This window comes from Phoenix dactylifera, unplaced genomic scaffold (genome assembly GCF_009389715.1).
Source record: "Phoenix dactylifera cultivar Barhee BC4 unplaced genomic scaffold, palm_55x_up_171113_PBpolish2nd_filt_p 000077F, whole genome shotgun sequence".
NCBI classification, from domain to species: domain Eukaryota; kingdom Viridiplantae; phylum Streptophyta; class Magnoliopsida; order Arecales; family Arecaceae; genus Phoenix; species Phoenix dactylifera.
The window spans coordinates 1,015,525-1,038,459 of record NW_024067676.1 but is presented as its reverse complement, the minus strand read 5'-3'; the positions used below and the strand labels follow the sequence as shown (position 1 = coordinate 1,038,459).

The 22,935-nt window shown below is 41.7% G+C and overlaps 1 protein-coding gene across 2 annotated transcripts; it reads left to right on the top strand.

Annotated features, from left to right (window-relative positions):
• The first annotated feature begins 318 nt into the window (after nt 1-318).
• On the top strand, nt 319-5,106 carry LOC103715083 (translationally-controlled tumor protein homolog). Of its 2 annotated transcripts, XM_008802600.4 has the most exons (6): nt 319-602; nt 3,405-3,478; nt 3,750-3,875; nt 3,990-4,147; nt 4,542-4,605; nt 4,756-5,106. In XM_008802600.4, exons 1-6 carry the CDS (start codon nt 575-577, stop codon nt 4,777-4,779), a joined length of 474 nt encoding a protein of 157 aa, XP_008800822.2. In that variant the 5' UTR covers nt 319-574; the 3' UTR covers nt 4,780-5,106. The 2 variants fall into 2 exon arrangements, with proteins under 2 accessions (XP_008800822.2, XP_008800821.1); XM_008802599.4 differs by lacking the exon at nt 4,542-4,605 and having other exon boundaries at nt 322-602.
• The last annotated feature ends 17,829 nt before the right edge of the window (nt 5,107-22,935 follow it).

Below are 22,935 nucleotides of genomic sequence, written 5' to 3'. Positions count from 1 at the left end.
AAATTGGTTAGAATTATAAAAGAACTTGTCCGAGTCAGCTAAACCTGGTTAGCCGAACTTGGATTCAAACCACACTGACCTATCAAGTAAGAGGCTACTATAATCTAGTTCTAAATCCAAGTCCTAGACCGTCGTCCAACAAGGCAAAATTATAGAAATATACATTTTTTTGCAGAACGGGAGGTTAAAATCTCTAGATACTGGACTAAAAATTATAGAAATTCACAATCGTCGGATCTTTCATCCGGTGGCTGCACTAAAACTCCGCCGCGAGTTATCGTACCGGTCTGCGATTGCTCCCGGAAGACGTGGGTTCTCCTGAAACGACTGACAGCCGTCCATCTGGTATGTTCCCGGAATATCCCACCCATCGGACGGTGAAGATTCGAGATCAGCTCGAAGTCCAATTTAATTCCGGCTATAATTACCCGGAGAATCCTATTCCGCTAGCGACGAAGAAATAAGCCTCGTCTGATTCCCCTCCTCTCCCTCTCGCGCGCTCTCTCTCTCTCTTCCCTCTCTACTTCGGTGCTCTAGGGTTAGCGTTTGTTGCTTGATTCTTTGGTAAGGAACCATGATCGTCTACCAGGATCTGCTCTCAGGTATAGCAGATATATCTTCTTAGACTGTTTTCTGCTCAAGTTTTGGCTTTGGATTCGTTAGGAAGTTCGGATATTGGAGGCATAGCACAAGAATTAGTTTTTTTTTAAGAAAAAAAATATCAGTGGGCTACATGTGAAATTTTGATGTTTGATTGTCTGGTTTGATTAATTTGTGTCGTTTTTAAGCTTGGGTTGCTGGAATAATTCGGAAGTTGTATTTTTTTTCCCTATTTGATTTTGTTGTTCTATTGGTGGTGATTAAGATGGGCTTTACCTTTTGAGGTGAAGTCTTCTTGTTGATCGTAGAGCTGAAGATTATGACTGTATTTGTTAAAGTGATGCTGAAAATTAAGTAGTTGTTTGATGGTTATTGTTCCCGATGGAGATTTATTGACTTTATTTTGCTTATTATTGGTGCTGTGTTTACTGTGTCTTGCTTTTTTGGATTGAGCTTTTTTTTTATATATATTGTTACTTAATTTGATTTCTTTTTTTCTTGTTTTTGGGGACTGGTTCCTGTGTAGGGGGTCATTATTGCGCATATGCATGCTTGATGAGATTATTAATTTTCAATTGAATATGATAATAATTGTATAATAAGAGCATAAAGACCTCGAAAGAGAATCGTGGGTGTATATTATGTATGGAAAACTAGGAAGGGCTGTCAGGTGTATGTGGTATAAGGGGCCCCATATAGATAAACAATTAAAACAATTGAAACGAGTTAGTAGGATGAAACTAGACTGCATAGGGTTAGCCTTGTACCATCACTTGGATAGTTCTCTAGGAAGTGAACCGTGCAAGATGGTGTCGGTGCACAGTCATGATTCTCAAAGTAGAACAGGAACACTCATGCTGGAAACCAGATATGTTTTTCCATCGCCCCACCATTCGTTGCTCTTGAAGCATGTGTTTGTTCGTTCATGTGGCTTATGTGCAATTGGCTAAGAACCCTGGTATCTACTACTGCATGCACACACCTTAATGTGTTTTGAACTTGAACATGGTTAGGAAAATGCAAAGTTGTGCCACAACCTGATTCTTTATACTTGAAGCATACTGTAACAACACCTGATCAGGTGGCCTCGTGTTAACTTGGCTTCTTGAGTTGTTGGAAATTGGATGGCTTCAAGGCCCTAACTTGTGTTTCTATGTGTTTAACCACCCATCTTACGGGTTATCTATAAATTTCAAATTTAACGAATCGAGTACATTCAAGGTAGCCTTGAAGTGTAAAAAAACAAAATTCAGATTTGATGTTCAATTAATATTTGAAAGAGCAATGGTTTAAGAAGATAGTGACATAGAAATGCAGATGGTATCATATGTGATGTGGATGAATTTTGCTGGTACAGCGATTACGATATTTGGATGGTGACTGATATTAACCGTAGCAAAGAAAATATAGTCAGAAATAGATGTTTTGTATGGCATCAATCTTCGACTGTAGTTGATATAGATTTGAATCATGAATGTCCTCTAAAATAAGGCCACTGGGTGTTTTGGACAAGCGGGCAATCATGAAATAGTTGCGCATTTTCACATAGAAGCTGACAAAATGGTTGAGCTTGTGTCAATTCTGGTCAATGTTACAGGAGCCTCAGTTTGTGAGCAAATCTACTTGGTCAGGCTCCTGGTCTACACAATTTTATCACCTATGATCATTGTTCGCCTATTAAAGGATAACATGTTGGGAGAGATAACCAGAAAGGCAAATTAAGTAGGCATTTTATAGTTTTTGTTGGTTCTGACTTGGCTCTGATATAACACAACTTAGGCCTTTATGTGTGACAAGCTATCTTGAACTTGATTTGTTTTGCATTATAATGTGGCACTGCTAGCAACAATGTTATTAACTGGAGTTATAAAATGGCAAATTCATTTCTGTTTTTTGTGCAGGATTACATGTGAAATAACATAGCGTGACATGTAAGTGCTTAAATAGGTCATGAAGATTTTTATCTTTATATATGATCCAGTTTAATTTAGTCACTCAGCATATCTTACCCTTGTCAGCTATATATTTACTTTATTCTAAGAGAAATGGTTAGGACTTTCTGGTACATGTAATCACATTTTACTTTAGCAGTCTTTGAAGGAGAAGATGTTTCAGAATTGGGTAGGGGTTGAACGTGATCTCAGTCGTGTGAACCTTATTTAATTATGTGTTCTTCTCTCTTGAGCTAGTAATCGGTCTTTGTTGAAAATATTCTATCACCATGACACACCTTTTCTACACAAATTCTTAAAGTAAATTTGATTTCCATTATATGGGTTGTGAAAACCCGACTTGGAGCTCAGATCTGCCCATTTGGGTTGACATCTGCCTGTTTGGTTCTTCAACATGCTCAAAGGATTAACAAGTTCTTGATTTGTTATGCCATAACTATATTTACTAAGCCTTCTACTGACTGTTTCCGGATATCAATAAGTTGTTCACAACGACCTAGCATTTACAACAATTTCATAGTTTGACATGCATTTTATGACTGTCTGTCAGCCAAATGTCGACCTTTCTACCTTTTCATCTGGGCTTGCAATTGGCATTAGTACTGGTGTTAGGTCCTTGTATGCTGCCAACTCTGTAGTTGTTGTCAAAAAAATCTAAGATTGTATGTCTAAATTTCAACTCTTTCTGTTGATTCTTTACTGCTGTTGTCCTTTCAATATTGTATTTATCCATTCCATGGCTTCTATACTTTACCATGTCCATGCTAGTAGCACTGAACCTATGTTTTCCTGATCTGATATTTTTAATGATTTGATGCCAACATTTAATTGATCAATTTAATGTTTTTTTAGGTGACGAGCTCCTCTCAGACTCGTTCCCATACAAGGAAATCGAAAATGGAATGCTGTGGGAAGTTGAGGGGAAGGTTAGTATTTTTAGCTACTTGAAATACTTTTAAGCATACCATTTGTGCACATCCTTGTTTGTTTCTGAAAAGCCTCTTTTCCCCTTCTTTAGGTTTTTGTGTACTTTCATCATATATCTGCATAAAGTATGTCATGCATAGATTGCTTGGTTGTGAACTATTTTTATTCACTAACTATAAGAATTTTGAAATTCAAAATTATTATTGGTGACTTGGTGTGATACAAAAATCTCCAGGAACTTAAATATATAATTTGTTGATTGATTAACAGTGGGTTGTTCAAGGAGCTGTAAATGTAGACATTGGTGCTAATCCTTCTGCTGAAGGTGGTGAAGAAGAAGGGGTTGATGATCAGGCTCAGAAGGTGGTTGATATTGTTGACACCTTCCGCCTTCAGGTTCATGCCCTTCTCTTGGGTTAATATCTTTTATTTAGATTTATTCTGGAATCTGCCGGTCGAAGCTATATTGAAGTGTTTTTGATTTTCCATTATAATATCATTTATTAACAGGAACAACCTGCCTTTGACAAGAAGCAATTTGTGACTTATATGAAGCGTTATATTAAGCAATTGACACCCAAGCTGGATGAGGAGAAGCAGGAGCTCTTTAAGAAGCACATTGAGGGAGCTACGAAGTATTTACTCTCGAAGCTCAGTGACCTACAATTGTAAGTCTCAAGTTTCCATTTATTCAAATTTGATGTAGTTTGTAACTTTATATCATCTCTTGTGTGGATGATGCACAACTCTGTCAACTGTGACAAATTTTATGGCGAAGGCAACTTCTTTTATGGCTTAGTTGGAGCAAATGTAGAACAGCACATACAAACCCAAAACTTTTACCCTTTTATTTAAGTTTTCATGGAATTTATCAATTTGCCAGACTCTCTTGTATAAATAGCCAAGTCTCTATCACTCTTTGAATCTTCACAGCCATGAGCATGTGAATTTTCATCAGATGTGCCTAGAATTCACATCAGATGTGCCTAGCTACTCATGATAGCTGCACCTGGAAATTTTTGCATGCATATATCTTTATAAAACTGCTGTCTGTATCATTAGATATTCCAGCCTTTTGAGGTCAAGGTACCAACCTCCCAGCAGAATGGATGTTGCCAGGCAGAAGGCATGTGTCATGCTTTTGTTAACTTTGATCTTTTCAGTTGTGAAAGTTGAACTGTTTCTCTTCTAGGATTTTACCGTGTCAACATTTGGACCTCGAATTAATTCCCTGTTACACTTCTGTGACCCTTACAAGCTAATGTTTCTTTGGCAGTTTTGTGGGCGAGAGCTTGCATGACGATGGTAGCATGGTCTTTGCATACTACAAGGAGGGAGCCACTGATCCAACATTTTTGTACTTTGCCTATGGATTGAAGGAGGTCAAGTGCTAAGGATGATGTTGCCAGTCCCCAAGGGGATGTTGCTTAGTTAAATAGTACTGCCTTTATCTCTGTCAGAAGACCTATTATGTTATGCTGTTTAACATTTTCTCTTTTTATTTTCTCTCTTCAACTAACTGGTTTGAATAAGTACTTGTTTGAGTTTTGCTTAAGAGTGTTTTGATGAGTTTTTAATGGAATATTAAGTACCGGTTGAGGAATAAAATATCTTGCTGCTTTTTTCACTTGTTCTTGGGAATGAGACCTGGTAAGGTTATTTTGATATCTATGTTCTCTGTGGTGGTTGGAGAACAGCTCTTACTGACCATGTCTTCGTTGGATTACAAATGTCTATTTCAAGAGCAGTTGTATGCTCAAATATTCGGAGACTTTTCAAAGGAAGACTAAGGTAGAAGCCTGGATAGGAGGGGGGGGGGGGGGGGGGGGGGGGGGGGGGGGGGGGGGGAGGAACCTCCCTTCCATCAGGAAATATTCGATGCGGGAATTTCCAGATGGTCTTTGATGGCGTGCCACTTGCACTGCCAGCAACCTCCAACTAGGATGAACTTATTTTTACTCAATTCTATAACATACACTTGCTTTATGCTTTTATTTATCTAAATTCTGACTGTTAAGGATGCAAAAGTTAATGTATTGACAGAGTAGTTGAATCAGTAGTGAAAATTTACTTGAGGCTTTTCTACTTGCATGGAATTATCATCAAGTTATTTGGTTGATTAATTGAAGGGTGAAAGTCTTCTATCAAAGAGCTTGCATTATGATAGTAGCAGAGGTTTGGTAACTGGGGCCATCAATAGGAACCATAGTGGAGACTTTACATACATCATAGCGACAAGCTAAACAAGGAGTTCTGAGTCAAAAATTATGAATGCTGCGTTTTGTTACTAAATTTTTCCTCAGAAAAGGATACTATAGTAAAAATATGTTTATGAATTTATAGATTATGCAACTAGCACTGTTGTAATCAAACTGTTAAGAAGAACAAGTGTTTATGAGTGGGTGTGAAATGTATTTTCTTTTATAAAAAAGAAGGGCATTGTTTAGCCTTTTTTGCAGTTTCTATTGGGGGATTCGATGCCGGAAAGAGTGCAAATGTGAGGTACGAGATAGATATGGTAAGAAAATAAGAAAATGGGAAATATGATTATAGACGAGAGGCTCTAGTCACTATAAGGTCCAAAAAGGTCAAATGAAATCAAGACTATAATGAAACAAAAATATTGCACACAATATGTATGAAAAATGTATAGAAATCATAGGATAATCATTGCTAAACTAGTTTTATAAAGATTGTTGCTAGTGTATACTATTTTCCCGAAGGAAGCAAATAAAATTGATGATTATTACAAGAGCAATGCTATGTAGGGCTGGAAGTGGGCTCGGGCCGGCCCGAAGCCCATCGGGTCGGGCCGCCTGCGGGCCGGGCTATGGGCTAGACCCAATGATTGTCGGGCCGGGCTCGGGCTGCAAACTTAAGCCCAATTTTATTTCGGGCCGGGCTCGGGTTTCCCATTGGCCCGGCCCGGGCCCGGACCAAGCCCGAGCCCAATGCCAGCCCAAACCAAGCCCAACATCACGGCCCGAATTCCATTTGGGTAATAAAGACTTAAGCTTGGCTGGCTGGCTGCTTGGGTAACCGGTTTAGGGCTTGCAGAGGGCCAGAGCTCGTCGACCGGGTTCGTCGTCGTCGTCGTCTAGGGTCTAGTGGAGGCTCGTCGTCGTCGTCGTCTAGGGTCCGGTGGAGGCGTCGTCGGCTCGTCGAGTGCAGAGGCGAGATGAGAGCGGGGGAGGCTCGTCGGCGGCGGCTCGTCGAGTGGTAGGGTTTCTCCGCTCGTCGTCGTCGGCTCTCAGGTTAGGGTCCCTACTTCTGATTTTGCTGTTTTCCTGGGATGATTAGCGGATTTCTCGCCCCTCACCGTCACCGATGCCCAACCTCCCACCGCCTGCTCCGGTTTAGGGCTTGCCGAATCGTGATTTGCAGAGGGCCAGAGCTCGTCGACCGTCGTCGTCGTCGTCTAGGGTCCGGTGGAGGCGTCGTCGGCTCGTCGAGTGCAGAGGCGAGACGAGAGCGGGGGAGGCTCGTCGGCGGCGGCTTGTCGAGTGCTAGGGTTTCTCCGCTCGTCGTCGTCGGCTCTCAGGTTAGGGTCCCTACTTCTGATTTTGCTGTTTTCCTGGGATGATTAGCGGATTTCTCGCCCCTCACCGTCACCGATGCCCAACCTCCCACCTCCTGCTCCGGTTTAGGGCTTGCGCTCTTCTCTCCCGCCAACGCCTCATACTCAATTAATCATCTGATCATTATCAGTCTCTTGAGTTGGCCTATGTGCAAAAGCTGAATGAGTTACAGGATATTTGGTTATGCCTTTTCTTCTACTAATGTTCTGCTATAGAATAAAATGACTGATAGGAAGGTTTATTTTGCATGTCTAAGGGGTTTCTTTCCTGGTTAAAAATATCTTAAATCATATACTTCACCGGTGAACAGACAAAGTGACAGAGGGCAGAGTATCTAAAACAGAGTGAGACCTTATGGGGGATGCCTTGTCAAATGTAGTTCTTACGTGCTGGCACATCACCATCAAATTCTGGAGTGCATCTTTAAGTACATCTTTGGCTGAATCACCTACTCATGTAATTCTCAATTCTCAGATAGTTGAAGGTCATATTCTTAAGTCTGATCTAATTTCTTTCTATTTTAAATGAAACCGAATATAATCAAAATGAGCAGAAACTGAAAGAAAACATCCATAATCATGTTAAAAATTGGCCAACGTTTTGGCTGACATTTTGGATCCACAGTTTCAAAAGAATGAAAAATAGAATGTCTAACATTTAACTAGTGTCATTCTAGCTATAACTATTAACATTTAACTTTGTCAATAACAAGAGTTTTAAATTTTCGTACATATATGATGCTATAGGTTAAATTTGTGATATTTATTTTGTTATTTGGGCAGATTATTTTTACTAATGTCTCATTCTAAAGTGGGTGAAAATGAGACTGTTGAAGATTTAAGGAATGAGGATGATAGAAATGAAGATACTGCTGAAAATGTTTGTGACAATTCTTCTAAAAAAAGATCTTGGGTATGGAATCACTTTATCGAGGAAAAAAATTCTGAAGGATCAATAGCTAAGTGCAAATATTGTAAAAAAGTTTTAAGTGGGAGCACTAAAGGAGGAACGAGTCATCTAAAACGCCATCTTGAAAATGTTTGCAAGAAGTATCAAAAGAATCCGACTAATCAGTTGCTCTTACTACCAAGTTCAAAAGATCCGATAAAGTGTTTCAAATTCAATCAAGAAGAGAGTAGAAAAATTCTTGCAAAATTTATCATATGTGCTGAGCTTCCATTTCATATTGTTGAGCACACTATTTTTCTAGATTTTATGAAATCTCTTCAGCCATTATTCAAAATTATGGGTCGTAAGACTGTAAAACATGATTGTATGGCTTTGTATCAAGAAGAGAGAAAAAATTGCATAATGTATTCAAGAACCTAAGTTCTCGGGTTAGTTTCACTACTGATATTTGGACATTAAATCAGAAAATTGGTTACATTTCTTTCACAGCACATTATATTGATTCTGATTTTACTCTGCATAAGAAGATTATTAGTTTCAAGAAACTTCCATACCCTCACACCAGCTTTGCAATTGAAGATGCTGTAAAAAAATGTCTTGTTGAATGGGAATTGGATTGTAAAATATGTGCTATTACTTTGGATAATTGCAGCACAAATGATGCTGTAATGAGAAGGCTCCTGGTGCGGGCACCAGAATCCAGAAAAGACTCCAATCAATTAACTCAAGGTCACTGTGGCTTTGATCGAGTCCTGTAAATAAATTCAATAAGTCAGAAAGCAAGCCTCAATAAGTCAGAAAGCAAGCCAAGTCAGGACATGTTGCATGTTTCTACCACCACCTTTGCACACCCTTGGAGCACCACCTCGGCATCCACATCAACATCAGCTGGCCACCTCACCACCACTCCAACCAATGGAAGCACGCCAACCAGGATGAAGTCAAGCATAAGGAGCCGACCACATCATCTCATCAAAGAAACCAATGCAACGTCATGCCACCTCATCAGAAGAACCAATCACCATGCCACCTCATACAAGTTGACACGTCACCCAAATTCAAAGTCCAAGAGGTCGGCCACAATTTAAATGCAAGAAAATTTCAAATGGGAGCCAACAACTTTTCAAATCCTCCCCCTTAAAGCCGGCCAACTTTCTTTCCTTTTCTCTAGCAACCAAGCCTTCAAATGTGGAGCGCCATTCATTATATGTTTAAATTTCAAATCATGAGGAAAGTCTATAAATACCTCCTCATGATATCTTGTAATTTCAATTGATGAATGAATAAAAAGTACTTCTTTCTTCCTTAGCAATCTTGCTTTGTCACCTTGAGAGAAGGTTGGGCGTGAGGCCCTTGTTCCAAGTTGGGCGTGAGGCCCTAAAGCCACTACCACATCCACCGCTGCCCTACCTCCTCTCGCCTCCTTTTTCTTTTGTGATTTCCATTCCCCTCTCACGCCAAAGTTCTAATCCCTATTTCTTTGCAGGTCCTTAAAGTACTCCATGTCATTGGGTCAATTATCCTTCCAAACCAATAGCAAAAGGGCCCTGTTGCAACGGAAGATGAAGCTTGGTCATCCAATCATCAACCTTCGAGAGTGAGATCAAGGATCCTCCTCCAAAAAAATTTCAGAAGTTCAATGTTTGGTAAACCTCAACTCTAGGTCTGATTTATTGAAGGAAGTGTCCTAATCAAGTGGTTTCTCAACCACAACGGTCCATTCTTCTAAGTCCTAAATGAATTAGTACATGCGGGTAACTAGTCTTGAAATTACTATGCTCATGTTAATGTTTTCTTATCCCATATGTGACTGAATTTTCTGCTGCTATTAGGCTAGTTAATCAACATAACTTACTGATAATCCTTATGTTTAAATCCCTCGCATTCATCCCGCATCATTTTTGGTATCAGAGCAAGGTTAATTAGGACACGCACATTGATTATGCTGAAATTCTGCACTTGCTGAAATTTCTGCACTTTCCTGAAATCCATTGATGCCAAAATCCTAGTTTGCATGCCTTATTAAGTTTATGAATTAAATCTGAATATTTCAAATTTTAATTCCGAATTTTAGTTATTAAAGTTGAGATCTGATCTCCACAAATTTAGGATTTGAAGTTAACAATTTCAAAGTTAAATTTGAAATTCTAGGTTTGGGCTCCAAATCTGAAATTTCCAAATCTAAAATTTCCAAATCTGAAATTTCCAATATGACTTTTGCATTCGAATTTCAAAACTTGAAATTTTGAAATATTAGATCTGAAATCCAAATTTGAAATTCAAAATTCGAAATTAAAAATGGGAACTTAAATTGAAACAAAAAAAAATTTGAGATTCAAAATTTAAATTTGAAATTTAAACTTGAAATTTGAAATTTGAAATTCAAAAGCTGAAAACTAAAATTCAAATCTAAAATTCAAAATTCAAAAATTTAAATTCGAAATTTGAAATTTGAAATTTTAAATCTCAACTTGTGTGGACATTTAAAATAGTTGCATCCATCATAAATCATATTAAGGGCACTCTAATTGCAACATAAGGGAAGGATTTCATCACCTTTCCTTAGCCCAAAACAACCACCCTCATAAATCTAGAACCTAAGCCTAATTTAAAACTCAACTAGCCAACTTAACTTAGAAACCACAACGAGTCTTTAGGCTAATTGAATTTGGCTAATTCCTTGCTGTCTAGAAAAGTTCCGATCAGGGTCGTGGCTACCATCTTATCTGCCCAGCCCCGTTAAGCGGTTGGTGTCAGCTAAGTATGGTTAATGGCGGTTACACGAACTCTTGGTCCAACTGGCCTGGGCAAGTGGTGAACCAATTTTGATTAGATAAGTCTTTGATTTAGATTTAGCAAACCCTAGCATAGGCTAGTCATTTTGTTTTGTCTTGAGCCTTGTATGACAACTAGATCAGGATCACCCTACAACCCATCACATACACAACCCATTGAAGCCATGGACCCCAATCTTGAGACCATCCTAAGGACTATGACTGAGCAGTTCAAACAATTGAACAATAGGTTTGATCAAGTTGAGGAGAGGCTAGGAACCCTAGAGGAAAATCAACAGACCCGCGTGGAACCTGAATTGACACCCCAACCCCATCGCCACCTTTTCACTCCTGAACATAATCAGCGACGACCACAACAGGATCATGTAGACCAGGATGAACGAGCCCTTAGGAGTATCAGACTTGATGCACCCTCCTTCGAAGGAAGTCTAGACCCTAAGGTATACATTGATTGGGAAAATGACATGGATCAATATTTTGAGTGGTATGAAATGTCGGAAGAAAGAAAATTCAAATTTGCCAAGCTTAGGTTGACACGACATGCAAGGTTATACTGGAGAAATATTGAGAGGATCACTAGGCAAAGAGAAGAACTACCTATCAATACATGGAGACAGATGAAAATTAAGCTAAGAGAGAAATACGTCCCATTATCCTACGAACAGAGGTTACTAGATCAATGGCAAAGATTAAATCAAGGAGGAAAAACTGTATCTGAATACATTGCCAAATTTGATGAGTTCGCTATGAGGTGCAACATAGTCGAGTCAGAAGCCGTAACCCTATCTAGGTTTAGAGCTGGTCTTAAGGAGGACATTCAAAGGGAATTGTTCTTAAGGGAAATTCATGATTTAGACCAAGCCTACCAGATTGCCAGAGACTGCGAACGATTCCAGAGGGGACCCATTTTTCGACGACCTGAACCCAATAGGATTAGCAACCCTGGAAGCAGGCCAAACCCAAGTTCAAACCCATCACACAGACCCAATCCTATCACTCCACAGGCTCGTAGGGACGACAAAGGAAAAGCCCCTGAAGGTAGAAAGGAAAACAATGTCCCTTGTTTTAGGTGTCATAAAATAGGACATTATGCAAGCCAATGCCCCACTAGAGTGTTACACATAGGAGAAGTAGAAGAAGAAGATCCTGAGACCCTAGAGAATTATGGAGAAGAAGTCTACGAAGCAGAGACCAATTTGGTAGATGAATATGAAGAAGAGGAAGAAATCATTGAGACGTCTGAATTTCTAGGAGTTGTGAGATGTATATTGACCCAGGCTAAAGAACAAGAAGATTGGCGTAGGACCAACATCCTACAAACCTTTATCAAAATAGGAGAAAAAGCCTGCAAAATCATCTTAGATAGTGGAAGCTGTGTCAATGCCATATCAACCAACACCATCAAGAGTTTAGGGTTGCCTACCGTACCCCATCCCAATCCCTATAAGGTATCTTGGATAAATTCGACCTCAATACCCATTAAACTTAGATGCCAAGTCCAGATACAATTCCAATCCTATCAGGAGAAGGTATGGTGTGATGTCCTTCCTATGGGAGTAAGTAGCATTATCCTAGGCAGACCATGGCTATACGATCATGATGCTACCCTGTTTGGACGATCAAATTCATGTTCCTTCAATCATAATGGAAAGAAAATTGTAGTTCACCCTACCCCACCTAAGGACAACATTAAGAGGGGAGCTAGTAGTAGTCTGAAGGAAAAGAAACCTGGATTGAACCTAATCAATGCTAAGGAATTAGAGCAAGAGATCAATGAAGGTTCACCCATTTGGATGTTGGCTGTTAAGGAGACCCTGGACCAAACCCCAGTAGCACACCCTCAAGAAGTGGTTGAAATCTTAGAGGAGTTCAAAGATGTATTTCCTAAAGATCTTCCTGACAACCTACCACCTTTAAGGGACATTCAGCATGCCATAGACCTAGTTCCAGGAGCCACCTTGCCCAATCTACCCCATTATAGGATGAATCCTTCAGAGCACCAAGAATTGCAAAAGCAAGTTGGCGAGTTACTTAGGAAAGGGTTCATTAGGGAGAGTTTAAGTCCTTGTGCAGTACCTGCCCTTCTGACCCCTAAGAAAGATGGCACTTGGAGAATGTGTGTAGATAGTCGTGCCATCAATAAGATTACCGTCAAATACCGTTTTCCTATTCCCCGTCTAGACGACATGTTAGATATGATGGCCGGAGCCACGGTATTCTCCAAAATCGATCTTAAGAGTGGCTATCATCAAGTAAGAATTAGGCCGGGGGATGAATGGAAAACCGCCTTTAAGACTAAGGACGGCTTATTTGAATGGGTAGTGATGCCTTTCGGTTTATCCAACGCACCTAGTACCTTTATGAGGATCATGACCCAAGTTTTAAGGACATTCATTGGAAAGTTTGTAGTGGTCTATTTCGATGACATTCTTATATATAGCAAAACAAAAGATGACCACTTAAATCACCTTAGACAAGTTTGTCAATCACTTAGACAAGATAGCCTCTATGCTAATCGAAAGAAATGTGAATTCATGACACATAGGACTATCTTTTTAGGATTTGTCGTGACCACTGAAGGAGTATCTGCCGATCCCGAAAAAGTCAAATCCATAATCGAGTGGCCAGTACCCAAAACATTCATGACGTTCGTAGCTTTCATGGTCTAGCCACATTCTACAGGAGATTCATTAGAGGATTCAGCACAATTGTCGCCCCCATTACTGATTGCCTTAAGAGAGGAAATTTTGAGTGGACCAAGGCAGCTGAAAAGGCCTTTAGAGAGATTAAGGACAAGATGACACAAGCACCTATATTGAGATTACCCGACTTTTCCAAAGTTTTCGAGGTTGCCTGTGATGCATCAGGAGTCGGGATTGGAGGCGTTCTAAGTCAGGAAAACCACCCAGTAGCATTCTTTAGTGAGAAATTAAACGATGCCAAGCTAAGGTATTCTACCTACGATAGAGAGTTGTATGCAGTGGTCCAAGCCCTAAGGTACTGGAGACACTACCTTCTGCCACTAGAGTTTGTCCTATACTCCGATCATGAAGCCCTACGTTTCCTCAACTCTCAGAAAAAGTTGAACCCTAGACATGCGAAATGGGTAGAGTACATCCAGGCCTATACCTTCGTCCTGAAACATAAGGCTGGAAAAGAAAATCGTGTTGCCGACGCCCTTAGTAGACGATCTATGCTCCTCACTTCTGTTAGTACCGAAGTCATAGGTTTTGAAAGGCTCAAGGAGGAGTATGAACATTGCCCCGACTTTAAGGAAACCTACCAATCAATCCGTCAAGGACCCTCGAGCCAATTTTCCGATTTTACCATTCACGACGGATTCCTCTTCAAAGGAAATAAGTTGTGCATTCCCCGTACCTCCACCCGAGACTTTCTAGTTTGGGAAATCCACGCAGGAGGCCTAGCTGGTCATTTTGGTAGGAACAAAACCATCTTAGAAGTTGAAGACCAGTTCTTTTGGCCAGGTCTAAAGAAAAACGTTGCCCAAATAGTAGCCCGATGTCGAACCTGCACCACAGCAAAGCAACAACGACAAAACACCGGTCTATACACTCCCCTACCAGTCCCCGAATGCCCTTGGCAAGATATTAGCATGGACTTTGTGTTAGGATTACCCAAAACCCTGAGAAAACATGATTCAGTATATGTCGTGGTAGACCGATTCTCCAAAATGGCACATTTCATACCTTGTTCCCAGACTTATGATGCCTCAAAAATAGCTAAACTTTTTCTAAATGAAGTGGTTAGGCTACATGGTTTACCCAAGACCATCGTATCAGATAGAGACGTTAAGTTCACTAGCTATTTCTGGAAGACCCTTTGGCATATGCTAGGAACCAAACTCAAATTCTCCACTGCCTACCACCCTCAAACTGATGGTCAGACCGAAGTCGTTAATCGGAGTCTAGGGAACTTATTGAGATGCCTTGTCGGTGACAACCTAGGAAACTGGGATCTCCTATTATCACGCGTTGAATTCGCTTATAACAGCTCAGTCAATAGATCCACAGGAAAGAGTCCCTTTGAGATTGTCCATGGATATAAACCTAGAAAACCTGTAGATCTTATTCCATTACCCTCACATGCACGAGTCTCAGAGACAGCAGAATCATATGCACAACATGTCAGGGATTTACATAATGAAATCAGTAAGAAAATTGACATGAGTAACAAAGCTTATGCGCAAGCAGCTAATCGTCACAAACGGGCTAAGGAATTCATTGAAGGAGACTATGTAATGATTAGACTAAAACCTGAAAGGTTTCCCCCGGGAACTATGAAAAAATTGCATGCCCGCAGTGCAGGTCCATTTAGGATATTAAAGAAAATTGAACCTAACGCTTATGTGGTTGACTTACCCCTTGATTTTGGTATTAGCTCGACCTTCAACATCTCAGACCTTATAGAGTATAAGGGACCAACATTGATACCTAGTGAGCCTTTTGATCATGCTCCCATTGAGAGTGAACCCACACCTGAGTGCCCTCCAGCCACATTTCCAGAATCGAGAGATAGGGTTGAACATGTTTTGGATGATCAAGCTATCACCACCCGGAACAAAGGGTACCAACGCTATTTGGTTCACTGGGAGGGTCGACCAAAATCTGATGATTCATGGATTACTCGAGAGGACCTACAGAGACTTAACCCAGATCTCCTAGAAAAGTACCACAGCCAAACCAACCCCTGTTCGACAGAGTCGAATTCTTCCCACCCCGGGAGAATTGGTGCGGGCACCAGAATCCAGAAAAGACTCCAATCAATTAACTCAAGGTCACTGTGGCTTTGATCGAGTCCTGTAAATAAATTCAATAAGTCAGAAAGCAAGCCTCAATAAGTCAGAAAGCAAGCCAAGTCAGGACATGTTGCATGTTTCTACCACCACCTTTGCACACCCTTGGAGCACCACCTCGGCATCCACATCAACATCAGCTGGCCACCTCACCACCACTCCAACCAATGGAAGCACGCCAACCAGGATGAAGTCAAGCATAAGGAGCCGACCACATCATCTCATCAAAGAAACCAATGCAACGTCATGCCACCTCATCAGAAGAACCAATCACCATGCCACCTCATACAAGTTGACACGTCACCCAAATTCAAAGTCCAAGAGGTCGGCCACAATTTAAATGCAAGAAAATTTCAAATGGGAGCCAACAACTTTTCAAATCCTCCCCCTTAAAGCCGGCCAACTTTCTTTCCTTTTCTCTAGCAACCAAGCCTTCAAATGTGGAGCGCCATTCATTATATGTTTAAATTTCAAATCATGAGGAAAGTCTATAAATACCTCCTCATGATATCTTGTAATTTCAATTGATGAATGAATAAAAAGTGCTTCTTTCTTCCTTAGCAATCTTGCTTTGTCACCTTGAGAGAAGGTTGGGCGTGAGGCCCTTGTTCCAAGTTGGGCGTGAGGCCCTAAAGCCACTACCACATCCACCGCTGCCCTACCTCCTCTCGCCTCCTTTTTCTTTTGTGATTTCCATTCCCCTCTCACGCCAAAGTTCTAATCCCTATTTCTTTGCAGGTCCTTAAAGTACTCCATGTCATTGGGTCAATTATCCTTCCAAACCAATAGCAAAAGGGCCCTGTTGCAACGGAAGATGAAGCTTGGTCATCCAATCATCAACCTTCGAGAGTGAGATCAAGGATCCTCCTCCAAAAAAATTTCAGAAGTTCAATGTTTGGTAAACCTCAACTCTAGGTCTGATTTATTGAAGGAAGTGTCCTAATCAAGTGGTTTCTCAACCACAACGGTCCATTCTTCTAAGTCCTAAATGAATTAGTACATGCGGGTAACTAGTCTTGAAATTACTATGCTCATGTTAATGTTTTCTTATCCCATATGTGACTGAATTTTCTGCTGCTATTAGGCTAGTTAATCAACATAACTTACTGATAATCCTTATGTTTAAATCCCTCGCATTCATCCCGCATCAGCTCCGAGATCACTTTTGTTATTCAATGTTGTTTAGTGGGGAGTACAGTCATAATAGATGTTGTGCACATATATTAAATATTATGGTTCAGGATGGAATGAAAATCATTCATGAAGCTATTAAATGTATTAGAGAAATTGTTAGATATGTCTGTTGCCCAGATAGACAACCCAAGAGGGGGGGTGAATTGGGTTTTAAAATAATTTGGCTATTAAAACTTTTGTGGATAACTAATTAATTCTTTTGCGAGATGATTAATTAGTTTCTATGTGCGGTGAATGAAATGCGAGAGATAGAGAGAGACAAACAATCACAAACACAATATTTTATAGTGGTTCGGAGCTAACCCTTGCTCCTACGTCCACTCCCCAAGTCTCACTTGGGAATTCACTATAACCCCTTGGATTACAGCCGGTTGTTTTCCAAGCTCACAACCAAACTTGTTGTTTTACGAGCTCACAACGAACTCGGTCGGTTTTCCCTGGCTCACCGACTAGAACCGCCCCGATTGTTTTTCCGGGATCACAATCGAACCCTTACACACGTTGGTTTTACACTCGGCTCACCAACCAACCTCAATACCCTTGATTCAATCCCCCGATTGAACCAAGTAAAGACCAGGTGAAAATAAAAGGTACAAACAGAAAACACAGCTTCTCAAAAAGCAGATAAATAACAATATAAACAGAAGAAAAGTTAGAAGCCCTCAAACACGTTTGAGTTGGAGTTGAGTGGGGCTTCTCGAACTTCGGGTCTCCTCTTGAATGTGTGGTCGACTTGAATGCAGGAGGAGGCTTCTTTAATTGCTGGGAAGAGGAAGTTGGATGGAGTTAATGCCGCTCTTCCCTCTTTTTGTTGAAGAATAGGTTGCAGAGATTGAATGCTTGATTACTTTGAGTGGAATAGTTGTTCTCGCTTTTGCTACAGTCCTCTGTGGCTATTTAAACCAACCCCCACGGAAACTAGCCGTTAGAGACCTTTTTCTGCCCGTTCTGCACACTCTGCACAGCCTGACAATATGTCCGTTGGTGGGTTGGAGTCGACTCGCGCGATCAGGAGTCGACTCGGCTGTAGCGGGAGTCGACTCATGCTTTTCTGGAGTCGACTCGGCAACTGTTTCGGATTTGAATTAAAGTAGCCTCTTCGACTGGGAGTCGACTCGTCTTGACCCGGAGTCGACTCGCCAACTTCTGGAGCTGACTTGGCATTTTCGGAGTCGGCTCATCCCATGAAGTCCACGGAGCCAATTTTCAACTTGGCCAACTCGAGTCGACTCGATTGTCCTGGGAGTCGACTCGGCGCTCAGAGCCCGAACTCCCGATCTTCTGTCTTTTGGCTCGTCCAGTCTTGGAGTCGACTCGAACTTCCCCGGAGTCGACTCGGCTCTCAGTTTCCGAAACTTAGTCTTCTGTGTTTTTGGTGAAGCGCTGCCTTGGAGTCGACTCGAGCTGTCTGGGAGTCGACTCGAATCTCAGAGACAGCAAATTGGTCTTCTGTCTTCTTTGGGGTCGCGGTGTCTCGGAGTCGACTCGTGCAATGCGGGAGTCGACTCGAATCTCAGAGTCCGAAAACTGCTCTCTGACTTTTTCCTTGTGTTCCTCTGAGAGTCGACTCTCACTACCTTTGGAGTCGACCTGCCAACCATCGGAGTCGACTCGCGTTCCACAGGAGTCGACTCGAATCTCAGGGTCGAAAACCGCTCTCTGACTTTTCTGCCTGTGACTCCTTGGAGTCGACTCATACTTCTCCGGAGTCGACTCGGTAAACATCGGAGTCGACTCGCGCACTTCAGGAGTCGACTCGCTGACAGATTTTGAGTTGATGCTTTTTGTTTGTCTGTCTGTTCTCAGTTGGAGTCGACTCGTAATGGTCAGGAGTCGACTCGAGCCCGTGCCAGTGATCCTGATACGCTTGGAGTCGACTCGTAATACTCTGGAGTCGACTCGAGTCTCAGACTTTGGTTCAAACTGACTTCTTAACTTATCCAAAATATTATGAACCAAGTCTAGAGACACTTAGACAAGATTTTCACTGAAACACTTAATTGAATTCATTAGTAAACAAGAGATATACTCAAATGCTTTGAGCTCATCAAAATCAAATAGGGTTTTAATCAATCACTCCACAATCTCCCCCTTTTTGATGATGACAAAACATTGAGTATATGTAAAGTGAATTGCTCTATAAACAAGGAAGTAAAATCCATAAATGAATTCAGATGTCTGGTAATTTAATTTATCCAAGTTTGAAAGGTGTGAACAATAAATTTCGGAGTTAAAGCTTCCCCTTTCATTTGGAATTATATAAGCCTTCATATCATGCAATCAATTGTTTGGCTTATATATCTTTAATGATTTAGCTTGCTTAAAATTCAGATTCTCCCCCTCAACATATGCAATCTACTTTGTTTTGATTCATAAGAATTTTTGACTTTTAAATTTTTGGTTTTTAGAGGAAAAATCTGTCAATTTGTTCTTGAGTAGGATTCAGCTAATCTCCGAATATCCCTTGAATAGATTCTGGAGATTACTCCATTAGGAGCCCCAAAAAAGAGATAATGAGCCTCGAGGTACCAAATCCACTTAGAACAAATTTTTGTGTGTTTTAAAAGTTTTTCTTTTTTTTTATATTGATTTTCATTGATTCCTTTTACATATTTTATACATATTTCTCCTCCTTTTTGTCATCGTATCAAAAAGGAGGTAAGCACACACAATCAATCATAGATCAAATGGCACAGAATTGAAGAAGATATGGCTACTCATTGTATTGATTTGTATGTAAATACATTTGAGAATACAATAAGTAAAGCAAAAACAATACATGTCAAAACAAAACACAAAAAACAGCTATGGTCTCCTCGAGGATGTAGCTCCTCCTCTCGAAGATGTATCTCCTCCTCTCGAGGATGTGGCTCCTCCTCTCAATCTGCTCTGCTCCATGAGGAGGGTGACTGCATCTGTAACATGCCCGAGCTGAGTGATAATCGACGAAGTGGCTCTGCTATGTGTAGTGGAGAGCTCAGTCACCGACGTCTGAAGTGCGTCCAGCTTGTCGATGAGCACATTCGACAAGCGCTCGGCCCCCTCGGTAGTGGTGTGCATGTCACGTCCTATGTCATCCCGCATCTGTCGAGTGGTGCTCGTGACCTCACTCAGGCTATGGAACTGGGCCTGGAGCAAAGTCCTCATGTTGTAGATCTCTTCCCGCACATGAGCCGTCATGTCAGTCACGACCGTCAGGGAAGGGACCAACGCTGAAGATGGAGCGGGAGAGGGAGCAGGCACTGAACCTCGGAGCTCCCGAAGCAGATCATCCCGCAGATCTCGGACTATCTCCTGCCGCAGCTCCCGGAGCTGCTCAGGAGCGATGCGGACCTCCATGGGTGGTGGAGCCGAGGAGGAGGGTCCGGCAGAGGTGGTAGGAGCAGAAGTGGATGGAAAGTCCGGTAAGTCAGGATAGTCAGAATCTGGCTCAGGACTAGGGGAGTGTCTGGTGGTCTGTGTGGTGATGGCGGACTTCCTAACCCATGTCCCCTCTATCTTCCGAAACCCCATCCTGTGTAGGGTCCCCGGACACATGTGATCAGTCCATCGCAATGCGCAAAAGGGTTCCCCCTCAGAGATAGGAATCTCGTACTCCCTAAACAACAGAGTGAATACCATACCGTAGGGTAGGGTGAGCCTAGGTCTGTCTAGTGGCTCACACAGGTATCGATAAATGAGTTTGGGGAAGTTGATTGGGGTGTCCTGAAGCATGTAGAACATGAGAGCTAGGTCTCTCTCAGATACAAAATCAAATCTCCCGGTCTTAGGGAAGATGGACCTAGACAATATACTCAGGAGGATCCGCACCTCAATCGGAAGTGAGCTAGCGGATACCTCGTCTAAGGGTGACTGGGGTGGATGCCCTAGAATGGCCGTAAGGGCCTCAACCCTGTCCTCGGGGTGTGTGGGAGCCACCCCTACTTGTGGAAGGTGGAGGATGTGGGCAATAAGATCCTCCGTAATGAACAGAGGGACACCGGCTACCGTGCCCTCGATACCCCCATCTCCCCGATGGACGGTACCGTAAAACTCTCTAACTAATCCAGGGTAAGTTGGGAGATCTAATGTGAGGAAATACTCTAAGCCCTGGACACGCAATCTCTCACCTATGGTGAAACCCTCCCGGGAGAGATAGTCGAAATCGACATATCTCCCGGTGGTGACGGCCTTCCCGGCGCACGGCCTCGCGGGAACCGCCCTCGGCGGGGAACGAGCCGGAGGTTGTTGCCTCGCGGGATCGTGCCGAGCCTTGGAGCGCCTCTCGGGACCGGCCTCGGGTCGGGACCTCTTCCGGACTACGGTTTTACGCGGCATAAGGACCTAGATTGGGAGGAAAACCCTAAGGGACGGTGAAAGGTTGACGGAAAAGGCTTGGGGACGACCGGGGACGACCTAGGAGTCGGCTCTAGGGCTTGTGAACAGTGGCGGCGGAGAATAGAAGTGTTTCCGAAACGACAAATTTAGGGTTAAAAAGTCGGATCCCGACTGCGAGTCGACTCCACTGAGACGCGAGTCGACTCGACCTCGAGTCGACTCCAGAATATGCGCGAGTCGACTCCCCCTCTGCTGCCATCAATCTCGAGTCGACTCCCGCAAATGCGCGAGTCGACTCCCCCTCAGGAGCCGACTCTGAAACTTACTCGAGTCGTCTCTAACTTTGGCACGCACCTAAAAATCATGTTATGTTCGTGCCGAATGAGGAAAAATCGCTAAATTATGATCTGATTTGATGATCATTGAAAAGAAACTCTATTTTAACCACAATCTAATCATCAAAATCAACGAATCTAGTGGAAACTACCACTAGGATGGATCAATCACTCCTAATCCCCTCCTAAGCACACTAAACCTCTCTTCACTTAGGGGTTTTGTAAAAATGTCTGCTAATTGATCATCAGTACAAATAAATTGTAGTGTCACATCACCATTCAGTACATGATCTCTTATGAAGTGATGTCTTATCTCAATGTGTTTAGTTCTTGAATGCTGAATTGGATTTTTAGTTAGATTAATGGCACTTGTATTATCACAGTTAATAGGTATTTTATCTTGTTTAATGCCATAATCTTCTAATTGTTGTTTGATCCACAAGATTTGAGCACAACAACTCCCGGCTGCAACATATTCAGCTTCAGCAGTAGATAATGCAACCGAGTTTTGTTTCTTGCTAAACCATGAGATTAGGTTTTCTCCTAGAAATTGACAAGACCCGCTGGTACTTTTTCTATCAAGCTTACATCCAACGAAGTCTGAATCTGTGTATCCTATTAGGTTTAGGCTAGATTCTTTAGAATACCATAACCCTATGTTCTTTGTTCCTATTAGGTATTTAAAGATTCTCTTTACTGCAATTAGATGTGATTCCTTAGGATTAGCCTGATATCTAGCACACATGCAAACACTAAACATAATATCAGGTCTACTTGCAGTAAGATACAATAAAGATCCTATCATACCTCTATACAGTTTCTGATCTACAGATTTACCTGATTCATCTTGGTCTAATTTGCATGATGAGCTCATGGGGGTGCTGATTGATTTGTTTCCCTCCATATCAAACTTCTTGAGCATCTCCTTGATGTATTTGGCTTGATTGATGAAGATGCCTCCTTCAGACTGTTTGATTTGAAGCCCGAGGAAGTAGTTCAGCTCTTCCATCATGCTCATCTCAAATTCACTCAATACCAATGATGTGACCTTGGTTGTTGTCTCCAAAAGTCACAGCACCTCCCTTCTTAGCTTCAAGGGTGAAAAATTGATCCTTGTCACCCGTCATGTGTCTTGAGCAGCCACTATCCAAGTACCAGCAATTTTTGTTGACCTTGGCTGTAAGACACTCCTACACAAGCAGATCATATAATCTTAGGTACCCAAGTTTTCTTGGGTCCTTCATGGTTAGTCATATTGGTTCCTTTTGGAACCCATACCCTTTTAATTTTTCTTTTAGTTTTCCCTTTCCTATAGTCACATACATTTGCCTTATGTCCTACAGTTCCACAACAAAAGCAGATTACTTTCTTAGTTTTGCTTTCTCCAGCTTTAACAAAGAAGTTACTAAGAAGTTTTTGTTTATTTTTGGATTATACCCTAAACCCGCTCTATTAAATACTGCTCGTTGACTATTTAGTATCATGTTCAATTTTTCAGAACTATATGTAAACTTT